The sequence below is a fragment of the Mixophyes fleayi genome, chromosome 1 (assembly GCF_038048845.1).
Source record: "Mixophyes fleayi isolate aMixFle1 chromosome 1, aMixFle1.hap1, whole genome shotgun sequence".
NCBI lineage: Eukaryota > Metazoa > Chordata > Amphibia > Anura > Limnodynastidae > Mixophyes > Mixophyes fleayi.
The window spans coordinates 218,809,956-218,832,122 of record NC_134402.1 but is presented as its reverse complement, the minus strand read 5'-3'; the positions used below and the strand labels follow the sequence as shown (position 1 = coordinate 218,832,122).

Below are 22,167 nucleotides of genomic sequence, written 5' to 3'. Positions count from 1 at the left end.
ACTTTCAGACTAAAGGGTCTATACACAAAAGTGCATTTAGCTGTTTTCTCTGGAAAATGGCCATCCCATCTCTTCGCATTATATATCAAGGTGATACTGCGAAGCTATTCAGTTGAGCAAACGCCATCTCAGGATGGCCATCTAAGGATGGCGTTCTGCACCCGATGTTACTGTTAGATGCAGCCAGAGTGGCTAGAGATGAGAGAAGCATGAGCTACCAGCTGCCTGTACGCTCCTCTTTCTGTTGTTATTACAGCAGCTATTGCAAAAGCTGCATAAAGTTCTGTTAATCCTTTAATGGAAATAGCAGTGTAAGGAGCACTGAGAACCCCCATCCTCTATCGCAGAGGAGGGGGATTTTCGCAAAGGATCGCAGGTGAGATTTCATAAATAACTGCGGTACAACATTATGTATGGCAGTGTTCCAGTTGTCAGTTGAAGTACATCTTAGGCTCACACAGATGGTCACCAGAGCTGACTCTCTCTTGATCAGGACTGTCACTTAACCTCTCACCTCTACACTGCCTGTCTCTTTGGGTTTCTCTTGCTCGCTCTCTGCATCATGCTAACTCTGATAGGTAGGCGATGAGTCAGGTTTACTACCTGCATCTGTCATTGCAATGTAATGTAAAATGCAGGTTTATTTGAGATGCATCCTTGTAAAAATAGGATTTGGGCACTTACCATTCTGGATTTTAGAAATACACATATGGCTATAAATATATACATCAACCCAAGCACACATACTTAGCCTAAATCAGTATTAAAAAGTCCACGGATTTTGTGCATGTTTGAAAGGGCTAGATGTCAGTTTTCAGTAAAGGGGTGGGACAGATGGCCTATTGCACAGATGTAATTATGTATTGATGCCGAGTTCAATAATGCACAGACTTTAGACGTAAATAAATACTGTTTAATGCATACTTGCCAACTTGTGAGATCTCCCTTCTAGGAAGGAAGATCTCGCTACCGATTCTGGGGGCGTGACCAAGCGGATAGGTCATTTGGCCCTGCCCCCTAAACTGACACAACCCTTTTAGACTATCGCAGCATGGGGCTGGGCCACAGTGAAGTGTGAATCATGTCGCTAAGCCCATCCCCCTCCACTTAAGTAACAGAACTGGCCAAGACCCGGGAGATTTCCTTGCTCTCCTGGGAGTTTGGGAGGACTCCCAGAAATTTGTCTCCTGGACATTCTGGGAGGGTAGGCAACTATGGTTCAATATCAAGTATATAAACCTAAACAATTTATCAGACCCAAAATAGACTTTGTCAATTACTTTGATCAGGAATGGTCTTAAAAAGCTAAACAGTGGCCGAACCTCATCAATCTCTAGGTGTTTTTTTGTTTTTCTTGCAGTTCTGGGTCTTGTGCCTATATTGTCACATGGCATCCGTGCCTTCTGATGTCCTTATATGGTGCACTAGGGATGTATTAACATGTGGTAGACTACACAATGGACACGATTCATCTTCAGATGCAAGTCCCTTAAAGTGCCGGTCTTGCGTGAAATTGCTCTGCACATGCTCAGAAACTGACTTTACGCCAATGAACACAATTGTATCCATGCATGTCCAAAAATAAATAAATTATTTTTAAATGACAATTGAATAGGTTTTTTTTCCCTGTACATTCTTTTTGGACTTTATATGCCACGTCTGTATTGGACGTATCCTACAGTGTATTGTCTGTCAGAGCAGAGCACACCTAGACCTGTATTTATCATCAGACGTATCGTTTCATCCATTCCTTGAATATGGACGTGCGTATGCCCGATGTACGTGCGTTTTGTTTGTTTTGTTTTTTAAATGTACATTACATTCATTGTTCCTTGATGAGTCAGGCCTGCAATGTGCAACCAATACTTACACCTGTGGGGTTGTTAGGGGCCTTACAATTCAGTGGAACGGTGGACTAAAAGCAGAAGTGAGTATGGGGGTCCTTACTGGAGATGCTCAGGCTCTGTTCCTCGGAAACCGAACACACCCGAACTTAGGGGATCCGAGTCTCTGTACTTTCGCGCTTTTTTCGGATTCCAAAACTAGGCAAAACGATTGGACGTCGTCGGATCTCAGATGTCACGAGTTTAGGAATCTATAATTACCTCCCTCCATGGTGATCTAGCGCCATTTGAGAGAGGGATACAGAAGGGGTAGCAAAGAGTGTAGAGCAGTTGGGGGGGGGTAAAGTTAGAGAATTGAAAGAGGAGGGTGGCAGAAGTGTTAAAGAAAGTAATCGGTGACATTCAGAAGTGCTCCATAACTCCAGTGTTAAATCTCATTGCAGAAAAATACAAATACTATTGCTTCTGGCAGGGTTGGTGTAATTCTGCAGTCCAATTCTACTGTGTTATATAGGTAACACACAACAAGGAGAGCTGCGTTGGTAATTATTATTGCATAAAAATTGTACCCATAAAGAAGGCCCCTTTCAGCATTTCTGCTGATGTGTGCCTGAACAGTCAGAGTTTAGCCGGTGATAAACAAATTGAGGATGCCACTTTGGAATTGCAACAGGATGAGGGGGATATTTGTGTAGCCGACGAGGGCGCTAATGAGGATGTTGATGAGGATGATCTTGTTTGTGTAAGTCCTGCACAAGTGGAAGCAGTTCTGGCATCTGATAAGAAGAAGGCCATTGTCATGCCTGGACATAAGACCAAAAATCCACTTCTTATGTGTGGAATTATTTCTACCCAAATCCTGCCGACAGTTGTCTAGCCATTTCTAGTATATGTAAAGCCACAGTCAGTCGAGGGAGAGATCTTAACCATCTAGGAACATCATCCATGTTACGGCATTTGACGCGAGTTCATGGCAAGGTGTTGGGAAAAGCTGAAAGTTATGGTAAAAAAATAACAACAAGCAGGCCATCATCAGCTAGAACCCTTCTCTCACCTACATCCCGATGCCTGCAATCTACACCCACAACACCGTCCTCATCAATATCCTCAGTAGCGATCAGAGTTAGTCCTGCATCCAAGTTGGTAAGACTAGATGACTCCTGCACTATCCCTGATTCCTCTGAAGAATTCTTGAGCTGCTGCTGCTGCTGCTGCTGCTGGGGGTGAATCGTCATCCCAGAAGCAGACCAAGAAGAAGACTACCAGTAATTTATAACATTTGACTGTTAAGCCTTTGCAAGAGGAAGCAAGTATGAAAGCTGTCACCCAGTCGCAAAGCGGATCACAGACGCCATGGTGACTATGCTTATATTAGATCTGCGTCCATTATCCACTATTAATGCAGCTGGTTTTAGACCGTTAGTTGAGGTCTTGTGTCCCCGTTACCAAATTCCATCACGACAACATTTCAGTAGAAAAGCTATTCCTCACCTCTACCAGAAGGTTCGTAAAATGTAATTAATGGGCTACAAAATGCCATTCTATCCACTGTACACTCAACCACAGATATGTGGACAAGCGGAACTGGGCAAACTAAAGATTATAGGACTGTGACAGCCCACTGGATTGGTGATTCGCCTTCACCAGCAGGAACAGCAGCAGCATGTAACCAAATACATCACATTTGTCAGAGTCAGGCTACTCTGTGTATCACCAGCTTCACTAAGAGTCATACAACTGACAATCTGTTACAAAAACTAAGGGATTTCATTGCAACAAGGCTTAGTCCCCTTGGACTCTCCTCAGGATATGTAATTTCTGATAACGCCACCAATAAATAGAGCATTACAGCTGGATTAATTCCATCACATTCCCTGTTTTGTCCACACAATAAGCTTGGTGGTGCAGAGCTTTTTAAAAACTGACAGGGACGTGCAGGAGATGCTTTCTGTGGCCCGTAAAATATCTGGACATTTCTGGCATTTGGCAACAGCGTGTAGGAGACTGCTGCAGCTACAAGAGCAATTTAATTTGCCCTGCCACCAACTGAAGCAAGAGGTTGTGACAAGGTGGAATTCCACCCTGTATATGCTTCTGCGTATGGAGGAACAGCGAAAAGCCATCCACGCTTACTCCACAAGCCATGACATTGGGAAAGGAGGGGGGATGTATGTTAGTCCAGTGCAGTGGAGAATACTTTCCGTGTTGTGCAAGGTGCTGAAACCATTTGAAGTAGTCATCTGTGAAATGAGTTAAGACACTGAGAGCTTGAGACAAGTGATTCCCTTAATTAGACCTTTGTAAAAGCAGCTTGAGAAACTGAAGGAGGACATTAAACAAAGCAATTCCGCTAAGTATGTCGGACTTGTAGATCAAGTACTTTATTCGCTTCGCCAGGATCCAAGACTTATCAAAATCTTGAAATCGAATCACTACATTTTGGCGACTGTGCTTGATCGGTACCTATGTCTTTTCTTTGTTTCCAACTGACCCAGATCTGAAGAGATGCAAGGAGCTCCTGGTGAGCAAGATGACAGCACAAGTGTTACGTGACAGGATGGCGTCTCCTCCTTCAGTTTCTCAGTCAACTGCTGCTAGGAAAAGACTTAGCTTTCCCAAGAGACCCAAGGATGATGCAGATGACTCTGCACCAAATTTTGACGTCTGGTCTATAAGAATTGACCAAAAACGTGAAACCTCTGCCATAACTCCACCTGATCCTACTATCAACATCCAAAGGATGGTGGAGGATTATTTTTCATGACCGCATAGAAATAGACACATCAGACAGTCCTTTTACATACTGGGAGGAAAAAAAGGTAATTTGGAGACCCATGTACCAATTCGCTTTGCACAGCCTAAGCTGCCCACCCTCCAGTGTGTACTCGGAAAGAGTTTTTAGCACAGCCGGTAACCGTGTCAGCGATCGGCGTAGGAGGCTACTTCCTCCAAAATGTGGAAATGATGATGTTCATAAAAATGAACTTCAAGTTCCACGAGGAAGGCCTTTCCCACCAATTACATCAAAATACTAAGACTTCTGTAACGGTGGATTCCAACGGTGATGAATTAATAATGTGTGAGGATGATGTACACACTGATGAGGGTGAGGATGAGGCCGAAGATAACAACATCTTGCCACAGTAGAGTTCATTAACAACACTGTAACCTTAGGTGGCTTAAGGCCATTGTTACCTTGTTTTGTGGGGTCACAAACAAACCAAACACTTCAGCCACAAGGAGTGGCACTTTTGTGTCTGAAGTGCTTGGTTTGTTAAAGTGTGCATGTCCTTTTTAAGATGCAACATAAGGGTGGATGAGAGGGCCCAAGGACAATTCCACCTTACACCACTTTTCTTTTCTTCCACTGCTGTGTGCCAGTGTGTGCTAGATGCAGGGCCGGTGCTAGGGTCCTTGGCGCCCTAGGCACATTTTCCAAATCGGCGCCCCCCGCCCCATTTTCAAAATTAGCGCCCCCCCCGTCTTTTCTTACCTTAACTTGCCTCCTCTCTGCTCCGTCTGCTCCCCTCCACTCACTGACACTGTCGGGCCGTGATAATGATGTCACGGCCTGACAGTCAGTGAGTGGAGGGGAGGAGGCGGAGCAGAGAGGCGGCGGTGGTGATGATCAATAGTCCCTCCCCCCTCCCTGTGGATGTATGTGAAGCTGTGCGGCGGTTGTGAAAGGTACGGTCAGCGGTCGCCGCACAGTTTTAAAGAAATTTTTAATCTGTGGCGCCCTACAGAGCCCGGCGCCCTAGGCAAGTGCCTAACCTTGCCTAATGGGAGCGCCGGGCCTGGCTAGATGTGGTAGGAACAGCCGTGTGTTTGAGTCATTGCTCTGTCGCTTACCATCCAGCCAGATTGTTGCAGTATTTGTCAAAAAGTGTATGACAATAATATTGTGACCTGTGAGGTTGTCAAAATTGACTGCAAATGACTTGAAATTAGTGTTATTGAGGTTAGTCATAATGTGGGATCAAAAGAAGAGCACAATTATGTGGTTTTAGCATATTTTAGCAATTTTTTAAAAAAAAAATACAGATCCAAAACCAAAACACGAAGCTAATCCAGATCCAAAACCAAAACCACATCATGGGGGTCAGTGAGCATCTCTAGTCTTTACAACCAATAGGTTTCATCCAGTAAAAGCATGCATTTTAATGCCAGTGGGTAGCCGACCTATCAGAGATTTGCATTGCCTTAAGTAATAACGCAATGTACAAGTAGTTAATATTTTCAGGTTTTTTTAATTTGGGCTTGTTGTGACTTTCAGCATATTTCTGTGCCCCGTGTATACCTGTTAATGTTTACACGTTGTACAATTAACATCAGATTAATAAGTACAATTTACACTTCAGGATAAGCCATGTCCATGTAAATTATGCTCTCCAATCCTTCTGCATTCACTCCAGTGTGTCCCTTTCCACTCTTCTCTGACAGAAAGTGGCTTATACCTACTCGAGACTAGCACCTGGGATATGGGTAATTTCATTCCCTGTCACCCCACATTTCCAGCTGCCGTTTCATGCTCTCTCACCAAGAATAATATGTTTATTTTGAACTCCCTCAACCTCCGGACAATAAAAGAAACTGCTTTGTTTCCTCCTCAGACACCACCTCCCCTGCTGTGTTTTCACATGGTGGCTTACACTTCAGCTTTGACACAAGACCTGGGAGTAGATGGGGAGGCAGACTTGACATCTTACTGTGTTTATTTTGCAGCTTTCATTATATTAGATTGTATTTTCATCTCAGTGAGCAGGTTGCTGCCCTCTATTGACACCCTTCACCAACCACCAATGAATTGCCTTCCTTCACTGAAAAAAAAATCAGGGTTAGATTTGCAATATGTAAATACGTGTGTGTATATATGTATACATATATGTATGTGTATGTGTATATATATGTGTGTGTATGTATGTGTATAGATATAGATAGATAGATATATATAGATCTATAATATAAACGCTTAGTGGCGTGTGTTAGTCTGTCTGTGCGTGTGTGTGTGTGTGTGTGTGGAAAAAATAAAACCAAGCTGCAGCGCCACCTGCTGGGCGAAGTTATACACTGACCTACTAAATTCTTAGTGTGTGTAGAAAAAAAAAATCAGAAAGGGCTGAAATTTGGTATACTAAGATGTTTTTAATTTGTTAATTTAATTTGTTAATTGTTAAAAGTGTTTATAAAGATTTAAAAAAAAAATATATATATTTCTTGAAGGAGAAGTGACAGTTTGGAGTGGTTGGTGGTTGCCGGGGGTGACAGTGGGGAGTGGTTAGTGGTTGCCGGGGGTGACAGAGTGAGAGGAGTGTGATACTGAGGACCGCTGAGAGAGATCCCTGTGTCTGGATAGACATCTGGATAGATGTGGCGATGAAAATGAAGGATAAGGTGATGGAGAAGAATGATGAGGTGGTGACATGTGGACAAAACCACGTTAAAAAAGGGCGCTTACGTCGGGAAGTAACGCTCTTCCCCTGAGGAGGCCTGGGCTATGGCCCAAATGCATGACAAGAACCTTTTTAACACCTTAAGTAGCTTGATTTGACTAGAATGCACCAGTATCATGCACGGGTTAACTTGTATATGTGTATATATATATATATATATATATATATATATATATATATATATATATATATATATATATATTATGTATGTATGTCATTATATATTTGCCTTTATCCCTGTTTTTTTTCAAAGCTTACAGAGTGTCGAGCCTTGGAGAGTCACCATTTCTGGCAGATGTAGGGTGACTTTATTGTAAACATGGTGGGCCTGAGTTATTAAGGAAAGTAAGGCGATAAAAATGAGTAAATGTTATCTGGGACAAACCATATTACAATGCACTGAAATTTAAAGTTGGACTAGTACATGTCCTATCCCACCTATAAATCTGTCCCCACATTTTAAATTTACCTCCCCCTCCCAATGCAACATGTTTTTGCCCAGGTGCAAAGTTACTCCTTTTTTTATGCTTTGCTCTCCTTAATAACTCAGACCCGGTAACTCTTGAGTTGGTGAATTTAAAGAAAAGAAAAAGTGCATGGAGTAGTTGTTTAAATGTTCAAAAAATTAATCTGTAACTTCTGCACTTGCTCTATTATTTTTATTTGTAAACAGCCCCCACCCAAATTGTATAATTTGTCTTTAAGAGTTCTATAATGAAATGCAGATGATACATCTAAAATAAGATCACCTCAAGCAAACTAATGGTTTTCTTGTATTCCGTATTTCCCATTTAAATCTATTGGTTGATTTTGAGATGTTTTGGATTGGCTGTGGATAGAAGGATCTGTTTGTATGTGTTCTATTTATATAATCCAAAGGGCAATGGAGGTTTCCCCAAGGCAGGATAGTATTCTCTGAAACACCAGATAGTTGCCAAACATAATTGGCACTTGCACAAGGCAGATTTCATGGTTGCAAAGACCAGTCTAAGAGAGTATTGAAAAATAGAGGTGACTTGGGCTGGCTGTATTCTTTTCATAAGGAGCCATTCAACTGTGTGTGTAACCAGCCAATGTCAACAGCAGAAGTAAACAGCATAAATCACATAAACGTCTGGCTTGCTGGGTTACAGGATAGGACCGCTTTTTAGACAAATAATCAAATTGGCACTGGCAGAGGAAAGTGCACATTTTAACAAGGGATTTAAAAATTTGTTTTGTTCAAAATGTTAATATTTCATGTACATCTATACTCTCCAAGTACTACATACAGTACATGTAACACAACACATTTATGTCCTGCTTGGGAAAATCCTACTGATCACACTGCAGAAAGGATACTCTTCAGGTATCAATGGCAGCACTAGGTGATGGAAAAACTGGACAAGGTCACCTAATGGACAATGTGGCAGAAATTACTAAAATATGTATATCTTAAAAGAAAAAGAAATAAGAAAATATTGAGTTTTATAGATGCTTTTGTTAGTTTATAGGCCTATACAGATGTCAGGTTTCTGATTAAACCAACCCAAAATATTTGTATAAATATAACAAAAATATTTCCATTGTATGCATTTTTTATTTATTTTTTACCAATTAACACTTGTTAGGACAGAAAATTAAATATGTTATAATGTACATGGGTTTTTTGGATTTATTTTTTAAAAAATTTTTTTTTACATTTCTACTAAAGGTACATTTAGTATGTGTCTCACAACTGATCATGTTGGATAAGAAAAACAAAAGAATCAAAAGTCTTGGATGGGTTTATGACAACAAGTTGCTGTATAAAAGGAATTTGATTGTAAGATTTTCTGGTCCAGCACCTGTTTACAGCAAATCCTTTAGGGGGTGGGGGACATATTTTGTCCTAATGTGCTTTAAACTTCAACACTGTTTCCATATGCTATTACACTACCAGAAAAGTTGCACAATTTGCATAAAAAAAGTTAATTAGTTTAACTCAAGCTTTCCACACACTTCATTAACCTCTGTTTAATGCTGAAGTTGGAGTTAATTGGTCAGGTGTTGAAAACCTGCATAAACTCTTAAAAAGATAAATGACTTCCCAGAGGGACGTTCCTGTGTGAAGTGACTTTATTTAAGTCTATACCTTTCCATTTTCTATGCTAGTTCTCTCACTTTGTGCTAGGACATAAAGTATTACTAGAAGACAGTGTTATGTTTACTGACTGTTATAGGCAATAGATTTGTGGCATAAAAGCTTTTGTATTCCAGTAGATACAAGCAAGCTCAGAGAGGGAACCCTAGCACCTCTGTCTGCCTGTGTTGCAGTTTGACACAAGGAAAAAATGTTTAATGAGACTGTATTCCCCTTTGAAGTGTCAAAACAATTAAACATATACATTACATATGATTATTTATTATGTGACAGCAAGGCTGAATTTTTTCAGCAGCGCTTATCTCCGCAATAAAAAAAAAATCGCGTACTGATACAATTTATCAGTACGATATCGCCACGGCAGGTGAAAGATACTCCGTTGCCTTGGCAATACTGGACCGGAGAATTCAAAGTTATCTGAACACTTCACGGGACCAGTTTGAGGGGATATGTGCATGCGTGACCCAGTTAACCAATCAGTTTGGGCTTTCAATTCCATTGAATTTCACCCCCCCCCCCCCCCCACACACACCCACATCATTGTTAAATAAATTCCCCATGCTGTGCTATGCTTTGCTTTGCATGGTGAAGCTTTTGCCAGTGAATCATCTCTGTAATGGGGGCTACCGTTGACAATATCTCTGCTATTGCTGGCAGTGACTGTTTGATAGGGAGATGAGGCTTTTCTGAATTTAAAAAATAGAGCCCTATGTACTCAAGAAGCAGGCCTTGCTATCTTGCAGAATGACTTCACTCAGTTTTAAAGTTAAGAGGGTTTCCCAAAATGGAAATGATACACATGTTCCTAAAGTGGACAACATCTTTTTATGTACGTTCATGTTTCAACAGAATGGCAAGAGGTAAATACTTTTTGTTGCAATACTTTTTTTTCAAATGGTAACAAGCTTTGCATTTTTTTAATGTTTAGAACATGAGTTCTAACTAACTATAGATATAAGAAAAGTTATATTTTATAGGCTATAGAGAGTAGTGCCCCAAACTATTTAATGTTGTTATTTAAACTATCTAATTTTTAGTTTTCTTTTATCAGCATTTATAGTTCTTAAGGATCTCCAATCCTACTAATTATTTTTTTCAGTGTTGTACTTCTGTATGTCTACATTTTAGAATAAATGCTTGCCTTTGAGCCTATATTATGTTCATAAAAAATAAAAAAAATGCGTAAAGCTATTGCTGTGTTTAGCCAATGCCTAAATCCTGCATGAACTCTAGTATGCAATATATTTTAAGTGTACAGCAAGCTGCATCTAATGGACAGTCTCCCAGTGAGACCATTACAGAAATGAACTGTTCTTCCTCCTTGTATTAGCCTTTAATGCTTGCAAAACTGGGTTAATTGAGATGAAAACACTTTGCTGATGTATTGCTTTCTTTCTGTCAACCCCTTCAGCTCCAAAGGGATCTCTGCAGATCCATGTGTACGTTTTCATAACGCGCATAATTTTTCTTGGTCAGTATGATGATTCCCAGTTATGAGTATATATTACAGATTACATCAGAAACAATATATTTATAATGACATTTTCACAGATGTTTTAAGCATACTTGCCAACTCTCCCGGGATGTCCAGGAGACTCCCGAATTCCGGGTAGGTCTCCCAGGAGTCCTGGCCATTCTCTCACATCCTGCCCACTTTCTACTGAAGTGAGCAGGATAGGAGCCTCTGTGACGCGTTTAGCAGTGAATCGCGTCATTTTGATCCTGCCCGCCACATCAACACAATGCATTCGTCCTCACATTTCACTTCTACTATGAGATTTCCCAGAGGCAAAAAGTGAAAAGTTGGCAAGTATGTATGCCAAGCCAATGTTAAAGTAATGCTTCGCCCATGTCTTACTTGCCGACTCTCCCGGAATGTCCGGCGAAGGAGGCTCACGGGTGGAGCCGTGCCTAATTACACACTAAGGTGTGTTGTATGTGTGGTAAAGGCTTTAGATTGTAGGTGGCATATTCAATTACCTTTGCGATCCGCAATTACGCTTGGCTGCACAAGTCCTGTTACCACAACACTGCAGATTTCCGTGCGAACCCTATAGTGTTGCGAAGGAAAATCCACAATGTTTCGATACCATATTGTCACTTTATACTCACGGCCACATGTAATCGCGGACCGCAAAGCTAACTGAACATGTCCTTATGATCTACTGGGGTAGGGATTGATGACCTACTTTTTAACTGTCCTGATTTGAGGGGACTGTTCCACTTTTCCAACAGTCAGGTATTTGTCCCAATCGCTGGGAATGTTGGCAGGTGTATCCTGTTTAGTGGTTTTGCATGCGGCAATGCAAGGTTATCTTTAGGTGAGGGGAGTATTGGGGGTAGTTTGTGCTTCACAAGCACACCTTTTAGGAATGTGGAACAACCCAACATAATTTTTTTTTTTTCCACAGGACAATGCTGGGAGGTATGTGAGGCGAATGATTGATTGAAAACATTGTATTTATGATATAGCAGCGATAACAAATTTTCTATGGCTGCTTATCTCAACAGTAGAAGATCTTGTTTGCCATCATTTACCATGAAAATATCGCCAGAAGAGCTGAGTAATATCTCTGGCAATACTGTCCTTTATTAAATAGGTCTTTGTCTGTAAAGTGCTGTGTAATATGTTGACTCTACATAAATAAAGCTTAATATTTAAATAGGGAACATTATTTGCAGCTGCAAGACAAGGTGCTTCTCAGCATAAATGGTTGGAGTAGTACACAATGGGCCTGATTCATTAAGGAAAGTAAGGCAAAAAAGGAGCAAGTTTTTTCCTGGACGAACCATGTTAGAATGCAAGGGGTAAAAATTGGTTTATTATTTTGCACATAAGTTAAATACTGGCTGTTTTTTCATGTAGCTCACAAATACTTGATAGCTTTATTTGTACACTGAAATTTAAAGGTGAACTAGAATATGCCCTACCCAACTATAAATCTGCCATCACATTTTAACATTTACATCCACCTCCAATGCAGCATGGTTTTGCCAAAGTGTAAAGTTACTTTTTTTTTTGCTTTACATAATGAATCGGGCCCAATATGCTCAGTGAAAGAGTATATCATTTTGTACCATAAAAGTGAATATTTGCCAAATGCCTTACACAAAGTATATAGTTGGTACATCAGAAAATACATTTATATTTAAAATACATATAATGTCCAAAAGAAAACCTAAGCACTTAACTGTCCATATGTGGGTATGTATGTATATACATATAATAACACTGGTCAACACTCATTTTGCTTTAATTGCCTCTAATTTTTTAGATAATTGGTATCCCATTGAAAAACATAAAACTTAAAAAAATGTAATGGTCAGGCAGAGCCTAATTACATATCACATTGAAGTTGTCTCAAATCATGCAAAATAAACTCATTAAACACATAAAGCATTATATATAGTTTAATAACAGAGAAACATAGTAAGCTGGTTCGAATCATTTCCATAATTGCAATGTATGCATAGTAAAACGCTGTTTGTACTATTTTCTTTTATGTGGGTTATCAGGACAGTCGTGTTGGAGCCTACAGCAAAGTCTTCCATTATGTGTCTGCCCCATCTGCCTTGATACCTTAACTCTATAACCTTTACATCTTGATGAAACCTCTCCCCTTCTTCCTCACTAACATAATCAAACTTATCTGAAACTCTGTGTAAATGGCTATAGCTAAAGTGTACCGTTATGTTCATTAGTAGTACAATTTTTTAACGTTTTGTGAGCATGTTTTACATTAGTTTTTCATAATCATCTGCTTCTCAAAGCAAAAACTGGATTAAAATTGCTATCTGTGTTGTCAATAACTTCAAGAAGTTATTGATAACGGACAACTGCACCAGGCAGAAGCTTTAACGCTATTCATACATTTTGTGAAATTAGAATCCTTGATAAGTTTTATGAATTTGAGGGTCTTTAAAGATTCCAGCTTTTAGTTTTTCCATACTTAATCCAGGGAAAAATCTACAAATGTATTTGAAGCAATCACCATCTTTGTCCAAGGATTTAACAAATTGTTTCAGTGGTCCCAGCTTGATATAGAGTGGTTGGAGAATGCTTCCCTCCCTTCCCTGCTGTCAACCAATTGTGTGCTGCACTATAGTCATGTTCTCTCTTGAAGGCCATGTCCCTTTTTTCCAATGAACTTACTTCGACCTACTATACCATAAGCAGATGAAACAAGGGTACTTCTTATATCCACTTTGCTGCCCAAGCAAGAAGATTGCCATCTTTGGATCAACACAAATAGACAACTAGTGGTTATGATAGCAAGACTTTTTTGATATCTTCATATTCTTCTTTAAGTTTTGTTGAGGCAGCACTTGGAAGAGATGCATATCTGTTACTATTCTCTATCGTTTGAAAAATAAAATAATGAATTCAGCTACCACAAAACACCCTAAATTCATTTGAATATATAGAAACGAAAAAAATATAAAAGTGCTGGACTGTGTAATTTATTCTGCTACAGGGCCCCATCTTTCAATAAATATATATATACATATATTTCCAACTATATAAATTGATGTGAACACTTGTGTGTGTGTGTGCACTTATTTAGTAAGTCTTTTTCTCTCTCTATAAAAACACAGAATTGTATTTTATTATATGAAGTTAAGGCATTGCTTTATTTGGCTTAAAATGCTAAACTACTTTTCTTGTTCGTTTTCAGATTAGCTTTATATGTGTATGAGTATTTACTGCATGTAGGAGCACAGAAATCTGCACAGACGTTCCTGTCAGAGGTAAGAATCCATTTTTGTAGATTTTTTTATCTTTTGGTGGCTTGTCAATCAATAGATAAGGAATGTGCTGTGTACCACAATGTACACAATTGATTGTGTGGAACCTGGCGTAGCCTCCATCAAAGCAAATGGATGTATGGAAATGAGGATGAAAACTGTGACCTATGAAAGTAGATGCATGGTATTTACAGCTACTTATATGATTAAATTTCCATTGTGTTGAGATGGCCTTTATGTTAAGAAAGGCAATTGAATAAAAAATTGCATAAAAGAGCAAAAGAGTCCAGGGGGTAAATGTATCAAGCTGCAAATTTCTGGCAGGTTTGAAAAGTGGACTTGTTGCCTATAGCAACCAGTTTCTAGCTGTCATTTTGTACTAAATAAATAACTACAATCTGATTTCAAACTTACAATCCAGTTTTCAAACTCACAGCTTGATAAATTCACCCCCAGGACTGAACAACCATGACTCTTTATATAGTCCGTTATATACACCAGTAGATATCTCTCTACAGATACCGAAGCATTGACTCACTGTTTCCAACTAGGAGAGCACTGTCCATATGGCTGGGTGGGAGATAGAAACTGTTGGGGTTCAAGGTCTGTAGTGAGTGCATTCAGGTGTTGTATACTGTGCTCAAACCCCATTCTAACGATTTAAAAAGCGTGGGTTCAGTTCAACAGTGCTAGCAGCATGGTTCAGAGATTAATCACAGGTAAAATGGTTGCAGTGAGGGTTAAACACACTAAAAAGCTTTATGTAGAGCAGTGGTTCCCAAACTTTTGCAGTTCGCGGCACCCTTAGAGTCTCCAAATTTTTTCATGGCACCCCTCCAAAATAATTATTGAGCAGTCCTGTTTTAGAAGTAGTTGGGTCATAAAAAAATTGTAATAAGTATTTAGGTCAGGACAGAAATACTTATTTAGTTGTATGCAAAAATGCCCCCTCTGCATCCAGACACTCTGCCCTCAGGCACTCTGTCCCCTCTGCATCCAGACACACTGCCCCCTCTGCATCCAGACACACTGCCCTCTCTCACACTGCCCCCTCTGCCCTCTCTCACGATGTCCCCCCTCCTCTGCCCTCTCTCACGATGTCCCCCCTCCTCTGCCCCCTCTCACAATGTCCCCCCCTCTGCCCTTTCTCACGATGTCCCCCCTCCTCTCCCCTTTCTCACGATGTCCCCCCTTTTCTGCCCTCTCTCACGATGTCCCCCCTTTTCTGCCCTCTCTCACGATGTCCCCCTCCTCTGCCCTCTCTCACGATGTCCCCCTTCCTCTGCCCTCTCTCACTATGTCCTCCCTCCTCTGCCCTCTCTCACGCTGTCCTCCCTCCTCTGCCCTCTCTCACGCTGTCCTCCCTCCTCTGCCCTCTCTCACGATGTCCCCCCTCCTCTGCCCTCTCTCACGATGTCCTCCCTCCTCTGCCCTCTCTCACGATGTCCTCCCTCCTCTGCCCTCACTCACGATGTCCCCCCTCCTCTGCCCTCACTCACGATGTCCCCCCTCCTCTGCCCTCTCTCACGATGTCCCCTCTCCTCTGTCCTCTCTCACGATGTCCCCTCTCCTCTGTCCTCTCTCACGATGTCCCCTCTCCTCTGTCCTCTCTCACGATGTCCCCCCTCCTCTGCCCTCTCTCACGATGTCCCCCCTCCTCTGCCCTCTCTCACGCTGTCCTCCCTCCTCTGCCCTCTCTCACGCTGTCCTCCCTCCTCTGCCCTCTCTCACGCTGTCCTCCCTCCTCTGCCCTCTGTCACCCTCCTCTGCCCTCTGTCACCCTCCTCTGCCCTCTCTCACGATGTCCCCCTCCTCTGCCCTCTCTCATGATGTCCCCCCTCCTCTGCCCTCTCTCACGCTGTCCTCCCTCCTCTGCCCTCTCTCACGCTGTCCTCCCTCCTCTGCCCTCTCTCACGCTGTCCTCCCTCCTCTGCCCTCTCTCACGCTGTCCCCCTCCTCTGCCCTCTGTCACCCTCCTCTGCCCTCTCTCACGATGTCCCCCTCCTCTGCCCGCTCTCACGATGTCCCCCCTCCTCTGCCCTCTCTCACGCTGTCCTCCCTCCTCTGCCCTCTCTCACGCTGTCCTCCCTCCTCTGCCCTCTCTCACGCTGTCCTCCCTCCTCTGCCCTCTCTCACGCTGTCCCCCTCCTCTGCCCTCTGTCACCCTCCTCTGCCCTCTGTCACCCTCCTCTGCCCTCTCTCATGATGTCCCCCCTCCTCTGCCCTCTCTCACAACATCCACCTCTCAGGAGGCACCCGGCGGATTGGTAAGTTTCTGTGTTCTTTCTTTTTTTTCAATGCTTGGCCCGCGGCATCCCAGTGACAGCGCCGCGGCACCCATGGGAGCCGCGGCAACAGTTTGGGAACCGCCGATGTAGAGTAAAATTTTTGTTTTTCTAATGTAATATGTGTGGAAAAGCAACTAAAAAAAAGAAAAAAGGTATACTGGCTGCTACCTTGAACAGTTTCCAACTCGAGATGTATATTTACTAAACTGCGGGTTTGAAAAAGTGGATATGGTGCCTATAGCAACCAATTAGATACTACCTTTTATTTAGTGTACTAAATAAATAGCTAGAATCTGATTGGTTGCTATAGGCAACATCTCTACTTTTTCAAGCCCGCAGTTTTATTATATATATCCCCAGGTCTTGAAAATTTAGTTTTCTGAAGTCCTTTCAAGATAGATTGCTGGGACTTCCCCGTGAGAGAGATGTGGCATCCCAGAATTCTACTTTTAGCCTGTATCAGGTTGCTATTGGTTTGTAAGTAGATGGCATAAGAATATCTTGTTTTTCTGTATTTCTGGCCCTAATGTAATCCATAGACTAATACAAACCATGAGTTCTCATCCAAAGAAATATGTCCAGCAATTGTAAAAATAAATAGATATCTAATCATGGTGTAAATGTGAAAAACCATATCATCTTGGACATCCACTTCTGAGAGATGAATTTCACGTTTCAAAGATGCCTAGGTTTACTTCACCTCTGTAGAAGTAATATGGGTCTCCCTCCACTGGTTCTCTGTCCATTAGATTATTACCGATACCAATAACAGCTGACTTGTTGAGTCATCCAGATAACTTGTATAATGGCGTTGTAAGGAAAAACAAGTTTTTTTTTATCAAAGTGACGCATGCAGTGATGGTACTGTCTGATTGGGCAGGGGCAGTAGACAGGTCAGGTGTCGTCTTCACTGCACAGGAGATAGTATACAATAGTGAACCTGCTCTTTTAAATGCTAAAGTGTATGAAATGAAATGTAAAATTAAAGTACTTTACTAGATTTATTCCTTTGACATCTACAAGCATCTCTCTGTGCCATTTTGTTCCCAGTATAAATCACAGTAATGACAATGTGTTTCAGGATGGTGGGTGTCACACTGTCCTACACCATATCTAGAGCATAGCTGTTATGTACCATTGCTGTTTAGCCATGTATTGTTAGCCCTGACACATGGAAGAGATTAAGAACAGACATTCAGGTCACATCCTATCCAGATGTTTAAGATCAGTGTATTAAGCTCTCATTCTGTCCTAAATCCTGCCTGCTGCTATTGTAGTTTGTTTGTTTAAAGCAGCAGAGTTATATAAGCTGAATTTTAATTCCCTCAACTGTTTGCAGTTGTAAGTATGCTTGGGAACATTTTTATAGGTGAAGGTATATATCAGAAGTATTGTGCTATGTTATTAAATAGTAACGCTGACAAAAAAAAAATTGTATGCCTGCCTACATTGTCAAGTTCTGTTGTACCACTAAATAGCATAGGTTGATAGGTTTGTATATTTGTATGTAGGTTTCAACCAGCTTGTGGTTTTGTAATGTAGTCAAACTTGCCTAATCTCCAAAAATGTCCTGGAGAATTTTGGAAGTGGGCGAGGCAGTGGCTTGATGATGCAATTCAATATGAATTCAATTATCAAGAGCCCACTGTGTGATGTTGCGCAGTGGGAGCTGAGCCATTATGATGCAAATTGCATTGACGTGGTTTTGTAGAGTTTGTTGGGACCCAAGTGTGTCCCTTTGAATCTGAACACGTAGAGATGGAATGCCTGCTAGAAAAAGGAGAGTTTAGGCTTACTCTAGATTATTTGTGTTGACTGCCTGATAGGGTTTGAGTAGTTGCAACAGGTTTATTACTAAACCTGCACCTTTACACTCACTCTTGTTGCCTTCTCACCCACAAAATTCTGAGGGTAAAATAGACTGAGCTACCACCAGGTGGCAAACCCTAGGCTAATAAGAGGTACACGATGCCACTATCATGGTGAACTGATTAACCGGTCTTCTCCAAAGAAAGCATATTTAAGAAGGATTGCAGCAGTACATATACCACCACAATCCTCCTATCGCTATCAAAATCTCTGGGTGGCAAATGCTGGAGATATTGCATGAGAAAATGCTTTATTTAAATAAAGCATTTTTTTCCACAGTGGAATGGCAGCATCATTATTTTCTTTTTAATATGTTTTAACAATTTTATTTTTTATTTCCACTGCGCACTCGCAGAAACACTGAAGACTATTTGGGGAAGAGGTCCCCTTACCACTGTCTGCAAGTATCGCCAGGGAGCAGAGAATCACCCTGCTGCTCCAGCAAAATATGCTATAATAAGTAAATTAGTGGTACAAGATTTTCTATTGCCATAATAAGAGTCAATAGAAGATTGGAGTTATTCACCTGATAATAGTAAATGGAGCCCTTTGTGTGTTTGTATTTTCTTCCATAAGCATCCAAGCAATGAACTTAATTATTCAACCATAAGACAGATCCAGATCGCTGTGTCTATGGATACATGAGTCAGGTTGGGCTGCATATGAGAAACTCGAACTTTGTTTGCTCTAATTGAATGTGTCTATATCCCTCAAGATACCTTCTTTCCTTACCTAACTATCAGTTCTAAAATGTATTCCAAGGGTGCAATCCCCTCTTAAAAAAAAATAACACATGTGGAACTGTTAATTTTTCCTATGCGTTTTTTAACTCAATATAGCATTAATGATTTACAGTTTTCTAGCTGTCATGAAACTGCCATTGCTGCTATAGTCACACAACATATAATGTAATGAGCAGAAAAGCTTTGGAACCATAGCATAAGACCCAGTCTCCCTTTCCTCTGCCATCATGTGACCACCGAGGCGCTTGGTGACTTGCTGGTTTAGAATCAATGATCGGGCTATGTTCTCCCATGAACAAGCTGTAGTCATGTCTGCCTGTTCCCAGAAGAGCGTTTTATCAGCAACATGCTAAAAATGTACCAAGCTTGTAAAAAAAAAAAAAAGTCTACAGCCATGGCCAAAAGTTTTGAGAATGACACAAACAGTATTTTTCACAAAGTCTGCTGCCTCAGTTTTAATGATGGCAATTTGCATATACTCCAGAATGTCATGAAGAGTGATCAGATGAATTGCAATTAATTTTAAAGTCTCTCTTTGCCATGACAATGAACTTTATCCCCAAAACAATATTTCCACTGCATTTCAGCCCTGCCACAAAAGGACCAGCTGACAATGAGAGAATCACTGACCCAATAACACAGGTGAGAGTGTTGACGAGGACAAGGCTGATTGAGTTAGAATAACAGACCGGAAGCTTTAAAAGAAGGGTGGTGCTTGAAATTATTGTTCTTCCAATGTTAACCATGGTTATGTCACGGCTCTGAGGGTGTTTTGCAGATCCCTTGCCTCTATTATAGAGGATGGTGGAGGCAGAACACAATAATACTCTTAGGATAAGTTCAAGGCTTACAAGCATCAATAAAACACAGGAGAAAGTAGTAGTGCTGCAACTTATTATATTGAATGTTGGTACAATAGGAATGGAAGGAATTAGATATATATATATATATATATATATATATATATATATATATATATATATATATATACTGGCAAAGATGAATACACGGCAATTCATTGTAATGCAGACATTAATCACATATGCTACTTCGTAGGCGGTAACCCTTGGCAACAGCATGAGATGAGATGATATACAGTTCAACGCAGTGATGATAAACAAGAACACTAGGATCCAATAGAGAACCACACAGCAGATGAATGTGAATCACTGGTACAGCTTACAGTCCAAACAGAGTAGTATATAGAACTAGCTGATCCGAGAGTAGAGATGACTCAACATAGCAGGTGGTACTGGAAACACTGTGATTCTTATTAAGTAGAACAGCAAGCGTTAAACATCACCCAAGGACTTGGATGAACACTGACACATGCAGTAGAATGTTGCCTAGAAGTAGCAGAGTCGTGAGTAGTATCTGAACCATGCGTGGAACTACAGGTAGCAGGATTTGTTGTAACTGCAATGGTAAGTTCGCTGTAGTATGAAGCAAATGAACAGAGACACGTGACTTGAGCCCAAGTACTAGCCACCGGCACAACAAGTAGTTCACAATAACAGTCCAGTAAACAGGTAACAGCAGAGTAAGGATAACCCGTGTCAGACGTGGAACTACAGGTGACCAGTAACTTGATAGTAGCTCTTACAGCGAGATGCAGCGATCTTAGCCAGCCAGACGTAAAGGTGAACCAATAGATAAGGCACAGGTTTAGCAACAACTCACGATACTCGTTCAGCGTGCAGATGAATAGTGGAGATGAGTTCCAGCTTGCAGGTGAACAGCAGTGAGGAGTTTGCAGCTTGCAGGTGAACAGCAGTGAGGAGTTTGCAGCTTGCAGGTGAACAGCAGTGAGGAGTTTGCAGCTTGCAGGTGAACAGCAGTGAGGAGTTTGCAGCTTGCAGGTGAACAGCAGTGAGGAGTTTGCAGCTTGCAGGTGAACAGCAGTGATGAGATTGCAGCTTGTAGGTGAACAGCAGTAAGGAGTTCAGTCCAGCGAGCAGGTAACAGACACACAGAAGGAGAGGTATACAGCCAGATCCAAATGCAACCAGAGTAACACGAAGAACAGTCAATGAGCCCATAACCTTGGGAGGTTAATATAGTGCTCCAGGACAAATGAGGTTCAGGAGGAGGTCCAGATCACAGTAACCAGGAACACCTGTGAAAGTAATGTCTCTGAGGCAGAAGCAAGCAGAATCATGGTTCTTAAAGGGAAAGTCACAGCGCCGGCACCTAACTATGGGACCGGCGTGTGACAGGTTATCTGCAAGGAAACACATGGAGTCACCATTTCTTTGCACAAAAAGGTCTTCACAGGCAAGGATATTACTGCTTGTAAGATTGCCCCTAAATCAACCATTTATTGAATTATCAAGAACTTCAAGGAGAGAGTTGTGAATAAGACTTCAGGGTACCCAAGAACGTCCAGCAAGTGCCAGGACCGTCTCCTAAAGTTGATTCAGCTGCGGAATTGGGGCACCACCAGTGCAGAGCTTGCTCAGAAATGGCAGCAGGCAGGTGTGAGTGCATCTGCACGCACAGTGAGACGAAGACTTTTGGCGGATGGCCTGGTGTCAAGAAGGCCAACAAAGAAGTCACTTCTTCTTGATTGACAGCATGCCAGGGTGAATTACAGAGGTCTTCAAAAAGAATTGTCAGCACTGCAAATACTGACTCTATGCATAAGCTTAATGTAATTGTAAATAAAAGCCTTTGACATTTATGAAATGCTTGTAATTTTACTTCTGTATACCATAGTAACATCTGACAAAAAAGTCTAACAACACTAAAGCAGCACACTTTGTGAAAACCAATACTTGTGTCATTCTCAAAATGTTTACCTATGACTGAGCTTGATGTTAGAAAACAAAAAAAGTCTACAAGGAGTTTGCAACTTTAATTAAGTTCGGCTGTTAATAATTCCCATTCTGTTAGTCCAGCAAACAAAATTCCAACTATTTTAAATGTTATCACTCTTGAAGGGAAATTAATCTCTTACGCGAACATATCTGTATCTTATATGTCAGGGGGCACACAATGTATTGACTGGTACTTCCAAGTAGTGTGGGAGCCTTTTATGTACCTTGCAATCATTCCTCACACAGTTATCTATACGGTGGATATAAAAAGTCTACGCAGCCTTAT

General features: G+C 41.3%; 1 protein-coding gene across 1 annotated transcript in view; it reads left to right on the top strand.

Moving 5' to 3' along the window:
- Positions 1 to 22,167, top strand: part of SSBP4 (single stranded DNA binding protein 4) — a 396,764-nt gene that overhangs the window by 53,110 nt on the left and 321,487 nt on the right. The window contains exon 2 of the mRNA XM_075205294.1: positions 14,096 to 14,168. Within this exon, the coding sequence (XP_075061395.1) occupies positions 14,096 to 14,168 (73 nt within the window). The remainder of the gene's footprint in view (positions 1 to 14,095; positions 14,169 to 22,167) is intronic.